The sequence below is a fragment of the Stegostoma tigrinum genome, chromosome 12 (assembly GCF_030684315.1).
Source record: "Stegostoma tigrinum isolate sSteTig4 chromosome 12, sSteTig4.hap1, whole genome shotgun sequence".
Lineage (NCBI taxonomy): Eukaryota > Metazoa > Chordata > Chondrichthyes > Orectolobiformes > Stegostomatidae > Stegostoma > Stegostoma tigrinum.
In genome coordinates, this window is record NC_081365.1 from 27364436 (window position 1) to 27383539 (window position 19104).

The 19104-nt window shown below is 42.2% G+C and overlaps 1 protein-coding gene across 1 annotated transcript in view; it reads right to left on the minus strand.

Moving 5' to 3' along the window:
- The window catches only part of ros1 (c-ros oncogene 1, receptor tyrosine kinase), a 209736-nt gene that overhangs the window by 176961 nt on the left and 13671 nt on the right, over window positions 1-19104 (minus strand). The window contains exons 2-3 of the mRNA XM_048540717.2: window positions 17890-17946; window positions 5155-5214 (exon numbers count right to left, since the gene is read on the minus strand). Of these exons, the coding sequence (XP_048396674.2) occupies window positions 5155-5214; window positions 17890-17946 (117 nt within the window). The remainder of the gene's footprint in view (window positions 1-5154; window positions 5215-17889; window positions 17947-19104) is intronic.

Genomic DNA, 19104 nt, shown 5'->3' on the forward strand with positions numbered 1-19104 from the left:
GATAACAAAGTGTGGAGCTGGATGAACACAGCAGGCCAAGCAGCATCTTAAGAGCACAAAAGCTGACGTTTCAGGCCTAGACCCTTCATCAGAGAGTGCCAGTTGACATGTAGCCAGAGGAGGAGCCCAAAGACAGCCCCACAGAAGTTGCCTCTCCAGACACTCCAGGGGGTAGGCCCTTCTTCCACCCCCATTCTGCCTGCCACCTCAGTCTGATCCAAAACGCACAAAGCCAACTGGGACCACTGTAGGGCAGGTTCCCTCCACCCCAGCTGCAGAGACCAGGACAGAACTGAGACATAATGGGAGCAAAAGCAAGAAGACAACCTTCAGTGGGCACACAGGTTGCAGAGATGACATAACTTTAAGTACATCAAACACTTTCAACATTGATGCCTAGTCATCCTTAGTGCTACATCGTGTTTGATGGTCAAAAATGAGAGGTGAGCAGCTCCTGCACCATATGCTGGTTATGGGTGGCTGGCAGGTGACTGCTGCATTGACAACTAGGGTCAATCCTTCCATGTTGGAATTCATTATGCATCACATTCTTTATTGGGACTGATTCACAAGACTTCCTGATGTAGTCAACAGGGTTTGCAGCAAGGATTAGGGCTGCACATAGTTTCACAAAACATGTAATGCTCATCGATGTACCTCAGCTTCAGTGCCTGAGAGTCTGTGTCATGTTGTTGCTCTTTGAAGGGCCTCACATTGCTGAAGTTTGTCACAGGCAGAAACACTTACCACACTCGGAGCGAGCAGGGTAACAGCTATTTTAAACTCCGTTATGCTGGTTATTTTCAGCTGGAGAGAAGCAACAGTAGTCGCTCCTCAAACAGTGAGTCTCAGGCTCTGGCTCTTAGTATTGATAAACCCCCAAACGGACACATTCTCTTCTTGGTTAGCCTCCTCATCAACCCCAACCATCCTCAGGTCCCCACTTAACCCATTTATCTCAGTCCTCGTTTGTCCCTGTTACATCCAGACCCAAGGATAAACATGGCAGGTCTGCTAGTACACTTCTGTTCCCCCCAGTCACCTAATTCCTGCCCATTAATGGTAGTGTGATGCTGACTGACAATGACACCCAACACCCACATTAGCCCTTTCCCTTCAATGCACTATTGTCTGCACCCCAACAACCCCCACACCCTGTTCACAACTGCAAACCCTGTGCATCCCAGCATTCTTCCTCCAGTCACCACAATAAGGTTTCTCAGCTTCCCTCCTGCAGCACTGGCCCCGTCATAAACCTGCAACTTTTAACGGACATAACCCTAGAACAGACGATGGGCCTTTGAATGACTTAGCTGAACCATTCTGAAAGATGAGTGACCAAACCCCTGACTGATAATTGTTTAGCTCCCAGACCAACCTCCCATGATGCCCTGAACTGCTTGAACTGGACCAACAGGGATGACCATGGGCTTCTCCCTGGACTGTACAGGTATGGGCTCCATGACCATGACTGTGCCAACTGGCTGACAGACTCTTCCAAAACCGCAGAATGATAGAAGCTGCCCTTCCTTTACTGTACTGAGAGCCCTTGCCTGAAGGGTGTATCGCTGGATATGACTGTATCTACTTGCTTTAGATTCCAAGACATAGCCATTTAATGAAGCACAGGAGGAGTTCAGTGCACACAGGGTTGGCACATGATGGAGGTGTAACACAGATGTGGTATGGTGTCATACAGAAATATGCCCACCCCTTTAACTGGTTACTGCTGACAACCATGACAAGCTCCCTGGCTTTGCGTCTGCGCTAAAAGGCAAGTCAGGACAGAAGCACTGTCAGCCTTTAACTCTGGCAAAATACCAAAGAGAAAGGCATTCATGCCAATATTCGTGGGCATGGGCTTTATGTGGTCACTGGCCATGGCATACATCCTGTTGGCCACTGGTGTCAAAGATGGAATAAAGGTTCAAATGGCGACTATAGCTGCTGTGACATTGTGTGTTGGAAATTCAGTGTCCATTTCTGTCCAGTGGGTGGAAGATTGTGTACTAATAAGGCAATATTACATAATAATGGAGGTCATAATGACTGATTAGCCATGAAAATATGTCTCTTGCTACTCACCAGTGAATTTCTCATCTCACCATCCATCACCTAGTTGGAAATTGGGGCTTGATATCTGGAAGGTGCTCGCTGGACATCTCACTTGATTTTCCTAAAAGCATGGCTTTGTGTAGGGGAGGTCTTGTCTCTCAAATTTGATTGAGTGCTTTGAGGCAGTGACATATATGATATTGAGGGAATGGCAGTGGGTGTCAACTACATGGACTTTACTAAAGCAAAGTCACTCATGGTAGGCTGGTCCAGAAGATTAAGTCACATGGGATCCAATGTGAGTTGGCAAGTTGTACACAAAACTGACTTGGCCGTTGAAGATGGAGGGTAGTTGTGAAGGGGTGACATGAAAATTGGTGCAGCTGTGGATAGTGAGGAAGGTTATCAAAGGACACAGCAGGATACAGATCAATTAGAAAGTTCAAGAGAGAAATTGCAGATGGAGTTTAATCTAGACAAGTGAGAGGCGATACATTTTGAGAGGTCAAATGCAAGATAGAAGTATATAATAAATGGCAAGGTGGTTTACTTGCATTCTTATACAAAGAAATCTTGGGGTGCAAATCCATAGTTTCCTGAAAGTGGCAACATAATTGGATCAGATGGTAAAGGCAGCATATGGTTTGATTACTTCCGTCAGTCAGGGCATTGTGTAAAACAGTTAGCGAGTCAAAGTTTTAGTTAGGCTACATCTGAAGTATTGTGTGCAGTTCTGGTCACCATGCTGTGGCGAGGATGCCAACGCTCTGCACAGGGTACAAAAGATGTTTACCAGGATGTTGCATGGATCGGAGTTTATCAGCTATAAAAGGAGAAGTTGCACAAACTTTGCTTGCTTTCGCTAGAGCGGAGGCTGAGGGGCGACCTGATAAAAAGGATACATTTGGCATGGATAGGATGGATAGTCAGAGCCAATTTTCCCCAGAGTGGAAGTGGCAAGTACTAGGGGGCAGAGGTTTAAAGTGAGAGGACGCAAGTTTAAAGGAGGCATACGAGGAAAGTCTTTTTTTTAAAACACAGAGGGTGGCAGGTGGCTGGAACATGCTGCCAGAGGAGGTGGTAGAAGCTGATATGATAGCAATGCTTAAGAGGCATCTAGACAGGCACATGAACAGGCAGGGAATAGAGGAATATGGACCATGTGCTGGTAGATGGGATTAGTTTAGAATAGCCACATGGTTGTCACAAACGTGAAGGGATGAAGAGCCTGTTCCTGTGCTGCACTGTTCTATGTTTCTATTTAGTGCCATAGCACATACTGTTCAGGGACGGGGATGATCTCTACACCAATAAAAGCAGTTATTCCTCCCCCTCAGAAAAAGTACACTCCAATTCTGTTCCTTCATTTCAGTGACATTACAGCATTCACTACATCAAAAGATAGCTAGTAGAAAGTTATAAAACTCACTTCAAACCTATAAATCACAAGTAAGAAGAAAAACATCTCGTGCTCATTATGATGCAACTATACTGGCAGCTGTATGGCTGATCAGTTCTTACTGCATTAACACTTGCATGTGTTTAGACTGAAGGATAAAACATATTTTGAGCCTGAGCCAGAAGACTGTTCAGCTGCAAGTTTACTCAACCTTAAGTTAATACAGACTAAGTTATTTATTATAATGTGAATATTTACTGTACAGCATGCAAAGTGAAGCATGGTATGTTCAAACTACACTTTCATTATAAAGTAAAACGTGATCTAATTCTGAATAATTCAACTGGATGGACAATACTTACAAAACGTTCTAGCTAATGCATTGACATTCCAGACTAGTACCAAACCACTTTCACAAAATCTCTCTATAACATATTTTGCAGCAGTAGGATGAAGCTACATTATATAATGGTGGATAACAACTTGAACCTACACCATCCACCCAGGTTTTATTTTCTGATGAGGAGTTAGAGAGGTGACAGGTACCAGCTTGCGAGTGCAAAGGAAAGAAAAAAGCAAATTGCCCAGACAGCTTCCACATCTTGCCTAATAACTGGAGTGAATGTTGTGCCAACTCAGCTCTGAAAAAATTCAATCCTGTTTAACCAGGCAGAATGAATATGCTGCTTTGAGATTTGAGGAGGGAAACACACGAAAGGGACACCCAGGCTGTAGCCTCCTGAAATCTGAAAGAAAAAGAGAGTGATCAGCAGAGAGAAACTTGTGCCAACTCAGGATCTGAAAGCTCACTTCATCTTCTGGCAACCAGTCAGCTGGCTGGTGACCTACCAGTACGAAGACCCTGAATGAGGAAATGCCAGGCAGACAATCAGGAGCTAGCAATTCAAACAGGTTACAGTGCCATGAAGGAGGCTGTGGCCAGGTGAACGCCTCCAGGATTCCCAGCACGGAAGAGCGACCACAGAACAGGTGAGAGTTTTTGGGATGGGGAGAACTGGGGTTTGAAGCAGGAGCAGGAGAATGACCGAAGGCCACTGTCACACCCTATGCCCAGATTGTCCCTCAACCTGCGCACATCGCACGAACTGACAGCCTGCCTGCAAGGTTTAAAATCAGGCCGAGAACTCGAGTCCAATACATCTGCCTGGAAACGATATAGCTGCAACCCAGGTGGGCATAGGCCCTGAGGCAGCCATTAATTCACCACTTAGTGGCCTCAAATTGGCAGATCAGGAAGAGCGAATTAGACCCTCCCACCCAATTCGAATGAAGGTGAAAGTAGTTGGCTTCTGGGTGCAGTTACCCTGCCCAATCAAGTTTCCTCCACCTCCAGAAGCAGAGGTTTCCACCCACAGTACGCAACAGAGCAGGGAAATTAGTTGCCAAACAAAATGATAAGCTATAACTGAAGCTTATACATGAAAGGATTTGTTTGACATGATTTTTAAATCTTGAATGTTATTTGCATTATAAGTGACAAATTCATTTGTTATGATAACACAGACCAGTGATTTCAAAATATATGTGATTAATACATTCTAAATCTGAATGCCTACTAATAAAAAGATTTCCAAAATTTAGAACAGAGTTCTGTCTTTATCCACAAAGACATACTTACTTGTTTATTCTGCAACTCAGAATATCAACTTTATTTTCTTACAAGCAGAGAATGTACTTACACATTGATTGAAACATTTGTGAAATACGGTGTAGTTCCAATAGCTGCATACTTCAATGCACTGTGGCAAGAGGAAAACAACATTACATACCTGAAAAAACATGATTACGTTTTCAAAAAACAATTCTCAGTTGAAATAAAATATTCATAAAATGCTTTTCATGCAATTTAAAAAAAGCTTCTTTGACTCATTAATCTTGTTCCCTTCTATATCATTGGTTTTCTGGCAGAAGACACTGCTTGGAGCTAGAGGTTTAACAATCATACTATCCCAGGGCTCCATAGTGCAACTACTTGAGATTTAAGTGAGCAGTCATTGACATTCTGATTAAATTTCCCTCAGCTACTGAAGTCTCCAAACTGTACTGACAAAGTAGAAACTATCCGGAAATCATATTGGCAACTTCAGAAGTGATCTCTTCAGCAAGCCCACAGTCAATATTATTCCACCAACAACTGCAGCAATTAAACCAAATTCACTCAAACATTAAAGAAAGCTAGATGTTTATAGGTCAAGCCAGGGAAATTATATAATGGAATAACATGTCATTTTGCCAGCACCGTTAAAGGAATAGACTGAGAAACTCTACAGCACATTCACCTTAGAGAATGAGTTAAAGTTCAGCAAGAATTCATTCATAACTTACATTTGAAACCAACGCACTTCACCTCAAAACCCATTGCCCCTCTGAAAACATCCACAAAATTCCATTTGCCCTTCTTGAATATATACCCCTGGTTTCCTTCCTCAATATAAGAAAATCCTCAGATATCCCTCTAATTCTCACTGATTCCTTTGTTCCATGTTCAAAAATCCAGGGATGCTGCTCACCACTGGTTCCAGGATTTCTCCACAGTGTGGAACCCCTCTTAGAGCTACAGGCCACGGAGACTTCTTTGCAACATTGCTAGATCTCAAGATTGCTCATAAAGCTTGTAAATCAGCCTTCCTAATATCACTCCTTTACAGTTCCTTAATGAAAATCCTGACCGTGAACAACATTACAGTGTACGAACATCAGATTTACAATGACTTGGCAACAACTTGCACTCTTGACGGCCATTCATTATTATATAATGCAATACTTAAGCCATATAGTCTTAAGAAAAACTTCTACCTTACAGAGGTGGATTTCAGCAGAAATCACTTGAAGCTGTTAACCGACTGGTTTTTGGAAATATAAATACTTGAAGCTTACATTTAATGATCCCTTTATCCTGTTTTTTCAAGTAAATGCAATAGAGAATATCCATTGTTTTGATGTCTGTACCCTTAATATGTTTTACTAATCCAGAAATGATTACCAAGGTAACAGCATATTATGCAACAATCCACTAGTTAAACATTTGGCAGAATGTGGCCTAATAGGTTATAAATAGCTGGCACTCCACTCTTATCCTTCTATGTTCAGAATCAGAAAGAGAGAGAGAGAGAGAGAGAGAGAGAGAGAGAGTGTGTGTGTGTGTGTGTGTGTGTGGGGGGGAATCAGGTTCTTTTGCACTTTGTGGGCAACCAGACTCTGGAGTTATAGATAAACAGTTTTTCAAAGTAAAAAATTCCAAGTTTAATTTGATTATTCAGTGGAATCTCCATTATTGTTAGTCGATGATAGAAATTGCCAAGCAATCAGTATTTCTCAAAATATGCAAGTCTTAAACATGCTGTACCATAAGGCTTCAACAGATTGAAAACGATTACAATATGTTTAATATGAATTGAATATGACTTTTTTAGTTTTATCAGATACCAGTAGGTTGATATTAGCAAGCTATGTACTCAGCAATAATATCTTATGCAAAGTTCTGTCATCTGAAAAGTCTACACAGTCAGGCATTGACAATACAAGTTTCACTGTATAGTAACAAAATTAATAATGTACAGACAATTGAAATATTAGTGTGCATTAAAAGCATGAAGTGACGAGTACCTTATTGATTATTCTGTGCCAATTGCTTAATTTAAGACAAATGACATGGGGCATTCTTATTAATTAACTTAAACATACTCCCTGAAAGAACAGGCATTTCCCCTCTTACACGCATCTAAGTTCGTTCAAGCTTCCTCCATTTGGTGCAGGTCGGGGACAGTGGGGTGACTATAAGCCAGGCCAATATGAGGATCCAGATGAAACAATGTCCTTGCAATTGTCCAACAGGGCTTGAGACCCTTGCAGCTGGAGAGGACAAAGTAGGGATTGTAGCAAGAATGAGCAAACTGACCTGGCATTATAGTGCAAGGATCCATTTAAGTGGGCTCGAATAAAAGCATGTTGTAGTAGAGGGCAGTATAGATAGCAGATAGATATTATTCATGACGGTTGAAAGACAGAGTCCTAAAGATGATGTTCTCCTTCCCTGGCAGCTGTCAGATATTCTCTCAGGGCTCAAGGGGAGTTTGCTAAGAGAAGAATATAGTTATTTTAGCCAATATAGGTTCTAGTGATTTAGGTAGACTAGGGAGGAGCGATAACACTGTGTAGAGCTGGAGCAACACAGCAGGCCAGGCAGCAGAGGAGCAGGAAAGTTGACGTTTCAGGTCAGGACCCTTCTGCAATTCTTGCTATCTCCGAGATTAGGGAGGAGGTTCTGCTGAGGGTGTACCAGCTGCTAAGGACTAAAGAGCAGAACGACGGGTTAACTCCTGAGCCTGGACGTAGGAAGCTATACCACTGAATGTCACACTCTCAATGAAAAAGAAACTTTAGAGAAGGTGCAACCAGTGAAGATCTCATGCAGAAAGGTAACGTATGTAGTTAGAGTGGTATAAATTTTTTAAAAAGGTTGAAAAGAACCAGAGTCTCGCTATTTAATCTTAAAGTGATAGCCAATAAGCATCATCTGCAACTCACCCAACAGCAACAATTATAGAATTCTCAATTGTACCCTGTACTAATAGCAAATTGCTATAGCGCAAATAAGATTGGAGGGTGGAATCAGTGGCTCAAAGATTGATATGGAAGTAAAGAACTATGATTCATGGGGTCACTGGCACTAGCACTAGGGAATGAGGGATTTGCACCATTGAATATCTTTGCTTGATCAGTGCTGGGACTAGTGCCCTGGTGAATTGTGTAACTGGAGCAGTAGAGAGGATCTTTAGTGAAATAGTAAGGGCGTGTGCAAGACAATGGTGCTGTGTACTGATACAGGTTTGGATTTCCAAAGGCGCCGTGTACTGATACATGTTTGGATTTCCAAAAGACATCGGATAAAGGTACCACACTGCTTAACAAGATAAGAGCCAATGATGCTGTGAGTAGTGCGTTAGCACAGATGAGATTGGGTAACCAATAGAAGACAGAGTTGGGAAAAAAGGAGACATTTTCAAGGTGGCAACTTGTAATTAGTTCTGTAAGCAATTACTTACAATATGTATTAAAGACCTGTACAAGGAAAATGAATGTACTATAGCCAAGACTGCAGATGTCAAAAGCAGATAGGGAGTAGAGTAGTAAGGATGACACAGATATTCATAGACATGTGCACAGGTTAAGCAAGTAGGCTAAAAAAAAAGCTCTTGCCATATGAAATGTGAGAAAATAAGGTGTGCACTATATTATTTAAAATGGAGGGAGACTACAGTAAGCTGCAGAGATTTAGAATCACACCAAACTAACATCCAAGTTTAGCGGGTAATAGGAAAGGCAAATGGAATGTTGGTCTCTATTTCAAAAAGAGCAGAATATAAAATAAGGGAGTCTTATTAAAACAATACAAGAAACTACTCGGACCACACCTGGAATACTGTGAACAGATTTAGGCCCCTTATCTAAGGAAAGAAATTAGGAATTGGGTGGCAGTCCAGAGAAGATTTACAGTGTTGATCCCTGACAATGCAGGAATTTTATTCTGAGAAGAGGTTGAGTAGATTGGGCTTATACTCATTCGAGTATCAAAGAATGAGATTATTGAATTATATAGGAGTTCGACAGGGTGGATGCGATGAGGTAGGACCAAAGGACATAATGTCAGTTTAACAGGTTGTTCATTTAAGGTAGAGATGAGGAGAGAGTTCTTCTCTTGGAGGGAGGTGAACCTGTGGAATTCTTTACCACAGAGAGGTATCAAGGTAGAGTAATTCAAGGCTGAGACAGACAGATTTTTAATTTGTAAGGGAATCAAAGATTACAGGATAAAGCAGGAAATTAGAATCAAGGATTATTCCAGCTAAGCCCAACGCAAGTCAGAAGAACATCTCATTTTCTGCTTGGGGAGAGGAAGAATCCAGTTATTTTGACCAATATAGGTCTAGTGCCCTCCAACCCCACCACACCCGGCACCTTCCCCTGCAACCGCAGGAAATGCTACACTTGTCCCCACACCTCCTCCCTCACCCCAATCCCAGGCCCCAAGATGACATTCCACATTAAGCAGAGGTTCACCTGCACATCTGCCAATGTGGTATACTGCATCCACTGTACCCGGTGCGGCTTTCTCTACATTGGGGAAACCAAGCGGAGGCTTGGGGACCGCTTTGCAGAACACCTCCGCTCAGTTCGCAACAAACAACTGCACCTCCCAGTCGCAAACCATTTCCACTCCCCCTCCCATTCTCTTGATGACATGTCCATCATGGGCCTCCTGCACTGCCACAATGATGCCACCCGAAGGTTGCAGGAACAGCAACTCATATTCCGCCTGGGAACCCTGCAGCCATATGGTATCAATGTGGACTTCACCAGTTTCAAAATCTCCCCTTCCCCCACTGCATCCCTCAACCAGCCCAGTTCATCCCCTCCCCCCACTGCACCACACAACCAGCCCAGCTCTTCCCCCCCACCCACTGCATCCCAAAACCAGTCCAACCTGTCTCTGCCTCCCTAACCGGTTCTTCCTCTCACCCATCCCTTCCTCCCACCCCAAGCCGCACCCCCAGCTACCTACTAACCTCATCCCACCTCCTTGACCTGTCCGTCTTCCCTGGACTGACCTATCCCCTCCCTACCTCCCCACCTACACCCTCTCCACCTATCTTCTTTACTCTCCATCTTCGGTCCGCCTCCCCCTCTCTCCCTATTTATTCCAGTTCCCTCCCCCCATCCCCCTCTCTGATGAAGGGTCTAGGCCCGAAACGTCAGCTTTTGTGCTCCTGAGATGCTGCTTGGCCTGCTGTGTTCATCCAGCCTCACATTTTATTATCTTAGGTTCTAGTGATTTAGGTACACAAGGGAGGATCGATAACACTGGAGCTGGATGAACACAGCAGGCCAGGCAGAGGAGCGGGCAAGTTGACATTTCAGGTCAGGTCCTCCGGACTCAACATTGAGTTCAATAATTATAGGGTCTAACCTCTCCCATGTCCCAGCCTCCTACCCCACACACCAGGCCTTGTTATCACATAGGCTGCCATTACACACTTCCTGTTGTTAGTCACTAATAGTCCCCATTAACAACAATTCACACTGCCAGCCTGATCGTTATCAACTCCTTTGTCTATCCAACTGCTGTTCTCTTTCTTCGGGCTCTATCCTATCATTTGCTCCCTACCCCATCTCACTCCCTATTTTCTGCATATAAGCCCACATTTTTCCAGCTATCATCAGTTCTGAGGAAGGTCACCGGGCCCTAAATGATAACTCTACTTTTACCTTCACAGATGCTGCCGGACGTGCTGAGCTTTTCCAGCAACTTCTGTTTTTGTAGCCCTCCCGATTTACCTGCTGCACCTATGTGCTAGCTTGGGTTGTTTCATGCACAAGTAGGGGCGGCACGGTGCCTCACAGCGCCAGGGACCCGGGTTCGATTCCCACCTCGGGCAACTGTCTGTGTGGAGTTTGCACATTCTCCCCGCATCTGCATGGGTTTCCTCCCACAGTCCAAAGATGTGCGGGTTAGGTGGATAGGCCATGCTAAAATGCCCAGAGTGTCCAGGGGTGTGTGGGTTATAGGGGGAGGGGTCTGGGTGGGATGCTTCAGGGGCAGTGTGGACTTGTTGGGCCGAACGAACGGCCTGTTTCCACACTGTAGGGAATCTAATCTCAAATCTAAAAGTACTCCTAAATTCCCCTGTGTTGCAGATTTTCTCCACTTAAATAATATTGTTCTTTTGTTGTCCCTACCAAAATAAATAACTTCACATTTTCCCACATCATACTCCATTTGTCAACTTCTTGTCCACTTTCTTAACCTATCAATATCTCACATATTTTTATGTCATTTGTAAATGACCCCTGTGGAACCCTACAGGTCACACATCACCAACCTGTTAAAAAGAAACCTTTGTCCCCACTCACTGTTTTATGACCATCAGCCAATTCTCTATTCACGTCAATATATCACCCCCGAAAATATGGGCTCTTAGTACAAATCTAGAAATAATAAGGGCTTGTAAGAATGATACTGGAATAGTTCGGGAGGATTTTAGTCTTCACATAGATTGGGGAAATCAAATCTGCAATGGTAGTCTGGAAGTTGAATTCACAGAACATATATGTGAGACAGTTTCATTGGCCAACATATTCTGGAACTAAAAAGAATCAAGCCATTGTGGACTTAAAGTACCAAGACCAAAACATGTTACAACCAAGGATAAAGAAGGAAGAGAGACACTGGAAATTGCAGAAGCACCACCATAACATATCAGTCTTCCATTGACTCAGGGGAGGTGCCAGAAGACTGGAGAATTACAAACATACACTTGCTCAAGGAATACGACAAGGGAATGTTTACAGATAATTACAGATCAGTCATTTCAACTTCAGTGGTGGGAATGTTTTTAGAAACAGTTATTCTATATAGAATTTATAGTCACATGAACTGCCAACATGCATTTCTAAAGGGGAAGTTCAATGCAGAGAAGTGTGATTGATGCATGTTGCTGAAAGGAACATGACAGCCAACAGAACAAGGGAGTGCAGGAGCAGAGAAACCCGGGTGTATACGTACATGGTTCACTGAAGTTGGAAGGATAGATGGAGAGATAAGTTAATAAAGCACTCAGTACCCGAAACAATGTCAACGAACGGCATTACCCGGTCTGCAGCAGTGGTGGGACAGGAGATGTGTTGATGATATTTTGGTAGCACAGTCTTGAGGTTGGCCTGGTTGAAGTCACCCGCTCTGAAGAACAAGGCCTCAAAGTATTCTGTCTCAAGGCTGTTTATAGTGTCGTAAACTACGTCATGTGCACTGTACACTTCCACATAGTGGTCTACGTCTGACCCAATCAGGATATCAGAGGTTAATTTGCATAGCAACATAGTAGAGATGGCACTTTACTGTAAAATATTCTATGTCCAGGGAGTAGTTAAATCACAGAGTATCTTAGCACCAGGTGGTAGACCCCATTGCCCCTTGCCTTGCCCAAGGACACCAAGACGCCCATATGGTGAACTCAGAAACCCTCAGCTTGTAAGGAACAGTCAGGTGTAGCAGGAGAGAGCCATGTCTCTGTGATACAGAGCACATAGCAGTATGTCAATTCTCTTTGGAAGGTAACTCTAGCTCCGAGGTCATCCATCTTGTTTTCAATGGTGTGAACTCACGAGAGAGAGCGTGCAGAGCAGCTTTACAATAAAAGTTCAAGAGATGAGAAACTTCAGTTACGAAGATAGAGTGGAGATGTTAGGCCCATCCTTCAAGAAAACGCAGCTAAGAAGAGATCTGATTGAAGGTTTGAAAACTCAGTGGTCTGGATCAAGGATAGGGAGGAACTGTTGGCACGTGTGAAAGGATCAAGAGCAAGATGGTACAGGATTAAAGTGATTTGCAAAAGAAGCAAACATGACATATCATTTCACACATGTGGTTCTGGTTCACAATACACTGGAAGTGTGATAGAAGCATTTTCAACTGAGGCAGCTCAAGGGGGCATGAGATGATTATTTAAAGAGAAACAATCGGTAAGGGCGTGGGGGAAAAGCCAAAAGGTGGCAAATGGTCTCCTTCTGCACTATAACAATTCTGTGATTTTGAAACATTGAAGATTCTGAGGAGGCTTGACAAAAGGGATGCCAGATAGCTGGTTCCTCTTGTGGGGGGAATCTAATACAAGGGGGCAAAGTTTAAAATTAAAGGCAGCTTTCACTTAATAATGGAAGAAATTCTTCTCTCAGGAGGATTGTTAGTCAGTGGAATTCTCTACCACTGATTGGTAGCAGTTGCTATATCATTGTATCATTGGGCTAGGCTGTTTCTGATCTGTAAAGGATTCAACGGTTGTACTGGGCAGGAAGCAATGTGGAGTTAAGGCCACACCCCAGTTAGCAGGATCTTTCTGTTTGGCGGAACAAGCACAAAGGGCCAAAAAGGCCTCTTTTGCTCTGAATTCTTATGATTTTATGTGACTCACAGAATAATCTCTTGTTTTCCCCCCAAACGGTTCTGAAGTAATCTGCAAGTCATACTTCAACTAACTCCAAAATACATCTGTCAACATCTAGAATATCTACATAACCATAAGACACAGGAGAAGTAGGCCATTCAGCCCATCGAATCTATTCCACTATTCAATTAATCATGGCTGATCGGATATATCCTCTGAACCCCACATTTCTGCTTTTTTCCCCCCATAACCTCCGGCCCCCTTATTGTTTGAAAATCAGTATAACCATATCACGTCCTCTTCGATGAACCAGCTTTGTTCATGCCTTTACTATTTCATCTTTTTCTCAACACAAACTCCAGAACACCCAGGGCCCTGCAGCCCAGGTCTTCTCCTGCATTGTATCCAGCCTGGCTGATCTCTACCAGCTTTCCATGAGTCTGTGAATTAACACAAATCATCATTCTGGTCTTTAAATTTTTCTGCAAACTCACCCCATTTTATCTTATGGGCAATATCCTTCAGCTCAACATTCTAGCCCATAGTTTTGTTCTTCTGAGCGAAGGCTGTTTCAGTGCAGTGCTGGGAGATGGACATTGGCTTGATTGTCACCTTCTGAATTTGATTATGAACGCAGGCCTCAAGTGAACAAAGTAAAATGGATATGAAAGGAGTGTTTTAAAGAACCAGTATTAATTACTGAGCAAATTTCCAATGTGTGTGATCTTGCTATGTATAAGTTAGTTGCTGCATTTCCTGCATTGCAGTATCCACAAGGTCAAAAAGGTATAATTGGTTTTAAAATTCCTGGGGTGTCCTGAGATTCTGAAGGGTATGATATAAAGGATTACAGTTCCAGACATGAAGGATTGCTGTTACATGGATAGACTGAAGAAGCTGTGTTTTACTGCAAAGGCGGCTTAAGAGATTTAACAGATGTTCAAAATCATGCAGGGTTTATACAATTAAGGCAAGAGTGAAGAGAGTGAAACTATTCCTAATGGCTGAAAGAATGATCACTAGACCACAGATGAGTGGCAAAAGAACTGGAGGATTTCTTTTAATATATAAACACACTAAGTGGTTAAGGATTTGGAATGCACCATCTGATGATCTATTGTATGCAGACTTTATAGTAGCCCTGAAAAGAGTATTGAAGAAATAATTGTAGATTAAGGGGGAAAAAGGAGCAAGGGAGTGGGACTAACCTGATATCTCCTTGAAAGAATAACGTAGGCCCAACAAACCAAATAGTCTCCGAAGATACTGTTTGAGATTCATCTCCATTTTTCAGCTAATGTATCCTTGTTGAAATGACCAGCTCTCCCTAAACTTAAACTCTCCAAAATTGGATTTGTCTAATTGTACTGGTGCCTTTGTCTTAAACCACAGCCAGCTCCGAAAATTTTTCCACTCATCTTCCATCTCCCTTCGTGACAGAAAGATGCCTTTGCATGTGAAAATATGACTACTTGCATTTATGAAAAACTAACATTATTAACGCTATTAATTGTGACTAAATCTTGGTGTTTTAGTTCTAAGTCATACAATTTCATGTCACACTCAGGCAAAAAGAAACAAGATTCTCTCCTACAACAACATGCAGCATCCACACAATGAGGGCAGCTAGCAGCCCAGGCAAAGATAGTTACTGTCTGGGAACCGGTGGAGCCCATTCAGACTATGTGGAAGACCCTATGGAAAGGAAGTAATGGCTATCTTCTTAGCAAAAACAAGGTGTAGACCTGGACGAACACAGCAGGCCAAGCAGCGGAGGAGCAGGAAAACTGATGTTTTGGGTCTAGATCCTTCATCAGAAAACTTCTGAAGAAGGGTCTAGACCTGAAATGTCAGCTTTCCTGCTCGGCGTGCTGTGTTCGTCCAGCTCTACACCTTGTTATCTCAGATTCTCCAGCATCAGCAGTTCCTACTATCTCTATTTCTTCTTTTCCTAACTTACACAATGTATGTCTGTAATGTAGCACAGCCTTTTTCTTTATTACCTCTACTTTTGTACCTAAGATTTGTACCTAGGTACACTGTACCTAAGATGGCACCATGTGCTGGCAGCATTGCACACTTCTCATGGTATTCCTGTTCTTTTGTAACAGGAGTACATGTGACAATAAACCTAATTCTAATACATTGGAGCCTTAATATTTCCGTACGAGAGTTTCCAAGAAAATGGAATGCAGTTCAAAGTAGAACTTAACAATCATTTGTGAGCTGTATGACATATTACCAACTGCCACTGCAATTGCTTCAAAGACACAGATGCTCTTTTAGCATGTTACAACAGACATTCCAAGTATGTGCATCACAACGAGAAACAGTTCCAGCATTTCATTCATTTCCAACCTCGTTCTATAACAATTTGCTGAACTGTCAGCCATTGTATAATTAGTGCCACTGTTCTACCTCCTACCTGATCTACCAAGAAAGGAATACTGAATGTTATACAGACAATAAAAACTAAAACACTTAAAAATATTTAGAATCATAGAATCCCAATAGTGTGGAAACAGGCCCTTTGCCCCAACAAGTCCACACTGACCACTGGAGCATCCCACCCAGACCCACTTAATCTACATATCCCTGAACACTACGGGACAATTTAGCATGGGCAATTAGATCATGGCTGATCTGTTTTATCCTCTCAACCCTACATTTCTGCCTTTTTCCCCTATAACCTCAAACCCCCTTACTGATTGAAAAATCAGTATAACCATATCACGTCCTCTTCAATGAACCAGCTTTGTTCATGCCTTTACTACTTCATCTTTTTCTCAACACAAACTCCAGAACATCCAGGGCCCTGCAGCCCAGGTCTTCTCTTGCATCGTATCCAGCCTGCACATCTTTGGATTGAGGGGGGAAACCGGAGCATCCAGAAGAAACCCATGCAGACACAGGGATTTAGGATGCATAATCTACAAGTTCCAGCATAAAGAGAGATTAACTTTTCCATTAGCAATTGCTCAGTCACCTTACCCTTCAGCTGAATCATTAAATGATTTAAGCAGACCCTCAGAAAACCATCCTATTGCACAAGCATAGTCAAATGTGCTATGGAGTAACAATGTAAATCATGCTTTGCTGGTACCTTTACAATAATGCAAGTTGTCCATCGCCTGTGTATTGTTGGAGGAACAGGAGAAACTGGAAAAGCTAAAAATTATGACCCAATTGAATGATAAAACAAATTGGAGTGACTGACCAGCCCAAACCTTATTCTATGGGCTGAATTTGGTTAGTAATCATCTAAGAGTCTATCTCATGGAGTTTCATGGATGGTTCCTCTCCACAAGCTTTAGTGAATTATCCCATGGAATTTTATGCTACTGACCTCATTACAGATGTAAATTAAGGGATCTACAAAGCTACAAAGGCACAGTTGGGAAAGGGAGACAGAAAAATCATTTAAGAAGATTGTTCATTATTCTCAGTAACAGCCAAATCCAGAAGATAAATAAACTTTAAAGAAATCACTTCTGGATATATTTTGTGTTTTAAAAAAAGCACAACAGAATGTCAGAGTTTGTTGTGTATAGGTACCAAGGTTAACTTTGTTTATAAACAGAAATATTGTTGGTCTTTAAGTCAGTCCAAAATGATATGGGAGGGAAGGGTGGGGGGGGGGGGGGGGTGGAAATGGAGCTAAGGAATTTAGAAAAAAACATAAAATGAGCAATTCTGGTACAGAGAAGATATCCTCTTGTTGACTAGGCTAGAAAAGTTAAACATTGCTTCCAACAGCACAAAACAAATCGGAGAATAGATTGCCTGTTGTACCAGACTGCAACAAGATCATTTAACTCCTATAAAGCAAAATGTTTTAAAAGAAGACATACCAGCACCAGTCCTTATACTTCAATTGTACAATTTCCTAGACTGTTCAACAATTTTATATATTTCAATATCCAATGACAAGGAAAAATTATGAAGCTATTTATTAAATTGGACAGTCATTAAGTGGAAGCACATTTACGTCAAGGCCGTTTCCAGCTAACTTAGTTATTAAAAAGTACAAGTTATAAGAGTCCACTTAAAATTATGAGATCAAGTTTGCAGGCTGTTAACTACCGTGAGCCTTCTAATAGAAGATATAAATAAAGAAACCTTGTGGACTGAGGTGTGTGGTTAAAATCAAATGAAGACTAAATTAGACAAGCAATACCATACTGAAACTCTCACCTCCAGCTGCATTGAGAGGAAACAAGGAATAACAGTTTTAATATTTCAGAACGATTGCGCTAATAACATGACATTTATTATGTGTCTTCGATGTCTAGTAAGCCGCTGATCCAATGCTTTTGGGAACAGACTTTGAATGAAAAGGTGTGGCACTATGGCAAAATAGAAACCAAAAAGTCAAAGTCATTCTTCTGTCAATCTGATCAAACTCGTGTTGCCTACATTGCACAAGTTGCTCTTCACAGTTGGAAGTGCTCAACTTTGTTCACTACAACTCACCAAAGAGAGTTTTCTTTCAACATCACATCCCCAGTGCAAGTCTATGGAATTAAGCTCCTGAAAAAGGAATAAGAAAGTGATTAAATCAGCTGATGTACCTGTGAAGAATATAGTTACATATTTTATGGGACATTTTCTCTTTGCGGAATTAATGGTAAATTTCTCCTCTGCTGTACAACAGGACTACTCAAAGTGTGAAGATTAAATCAGTGCAGGCTAACTGGGTTAAGGAACCTCTGCTGTGCTGTATGGCTCTGATTAAATTGCAGATGAATGTGTTATCTGAAATTTTCACCTAGATATTTCTGAAGATGTTACATTTTCACTCAAACAAACTAAATGTTCTGCTCAGCCAGCCCTGAAATCCACTAATTATGGCAGAAGAGATTTATAAAACTGAATTTCTCTTACAGGGATTTAAATCTCAGACAAGAGTAATAACTTAAAAATTCACACTAAAGCAGTCACATTCTTGGACATAATACTTTACCAATTACGTCAATACACTTCTAACCAGCATCTGGGTTTCTACATTTGGGTTCGCCAGTGTGAGAATTTTGTTGCAGTCAGCAAGCCTTCACAACACAAACACTAAATTCTAGCAGATTTTGTGCATGGCCATGAGGAAACAGGGCCGCTGCTTCTACTCAGTGTACATTGCCGATGGCCGCGTAACTAAAAGATCTTGTGTGATTCAGTCTTCAATTATGTCTGAAGAGATGGAGTGTAAGGTTGGGAAACTGTTTTAGATTCAGCTTGTCAGTGAAACAGGTTGAAGCAACTCTAGCTCTCACAATGACACAGGCTATTGAATTGTGATATTGAGTGTGTAAGAGCCACCAACTGTCTGCACTTAATTCAGCAGTTGAAGGAACGAATGTCCCATGCAGCGTTTCCAACTACCAACTAAAAAGGAAGATGGAGGAGACAAACATTTTTCAGCTGAAGGCTGGATCAAGAGTGTGCAGTTGGTCCAGTATCCAAGTGGTTCATTGAGTGTGAGCAAGTGGCAAGTGACATTCAACTGACAAAGTCAATAGAGAAATACAAAAGAAAGGGCTTATGTTCAAAGAACTAGAGACTCTTCTTTGAAGTCCTCATGCGGGTAGTTGGAGATAAGCACAGCTACAGGTAAAATTCTAGGGATAGATGCATTCTGAAGGAGAGGACACAAGTCTCTCTACTATTCTCACCCCATAATATAAAGGGCCAGAA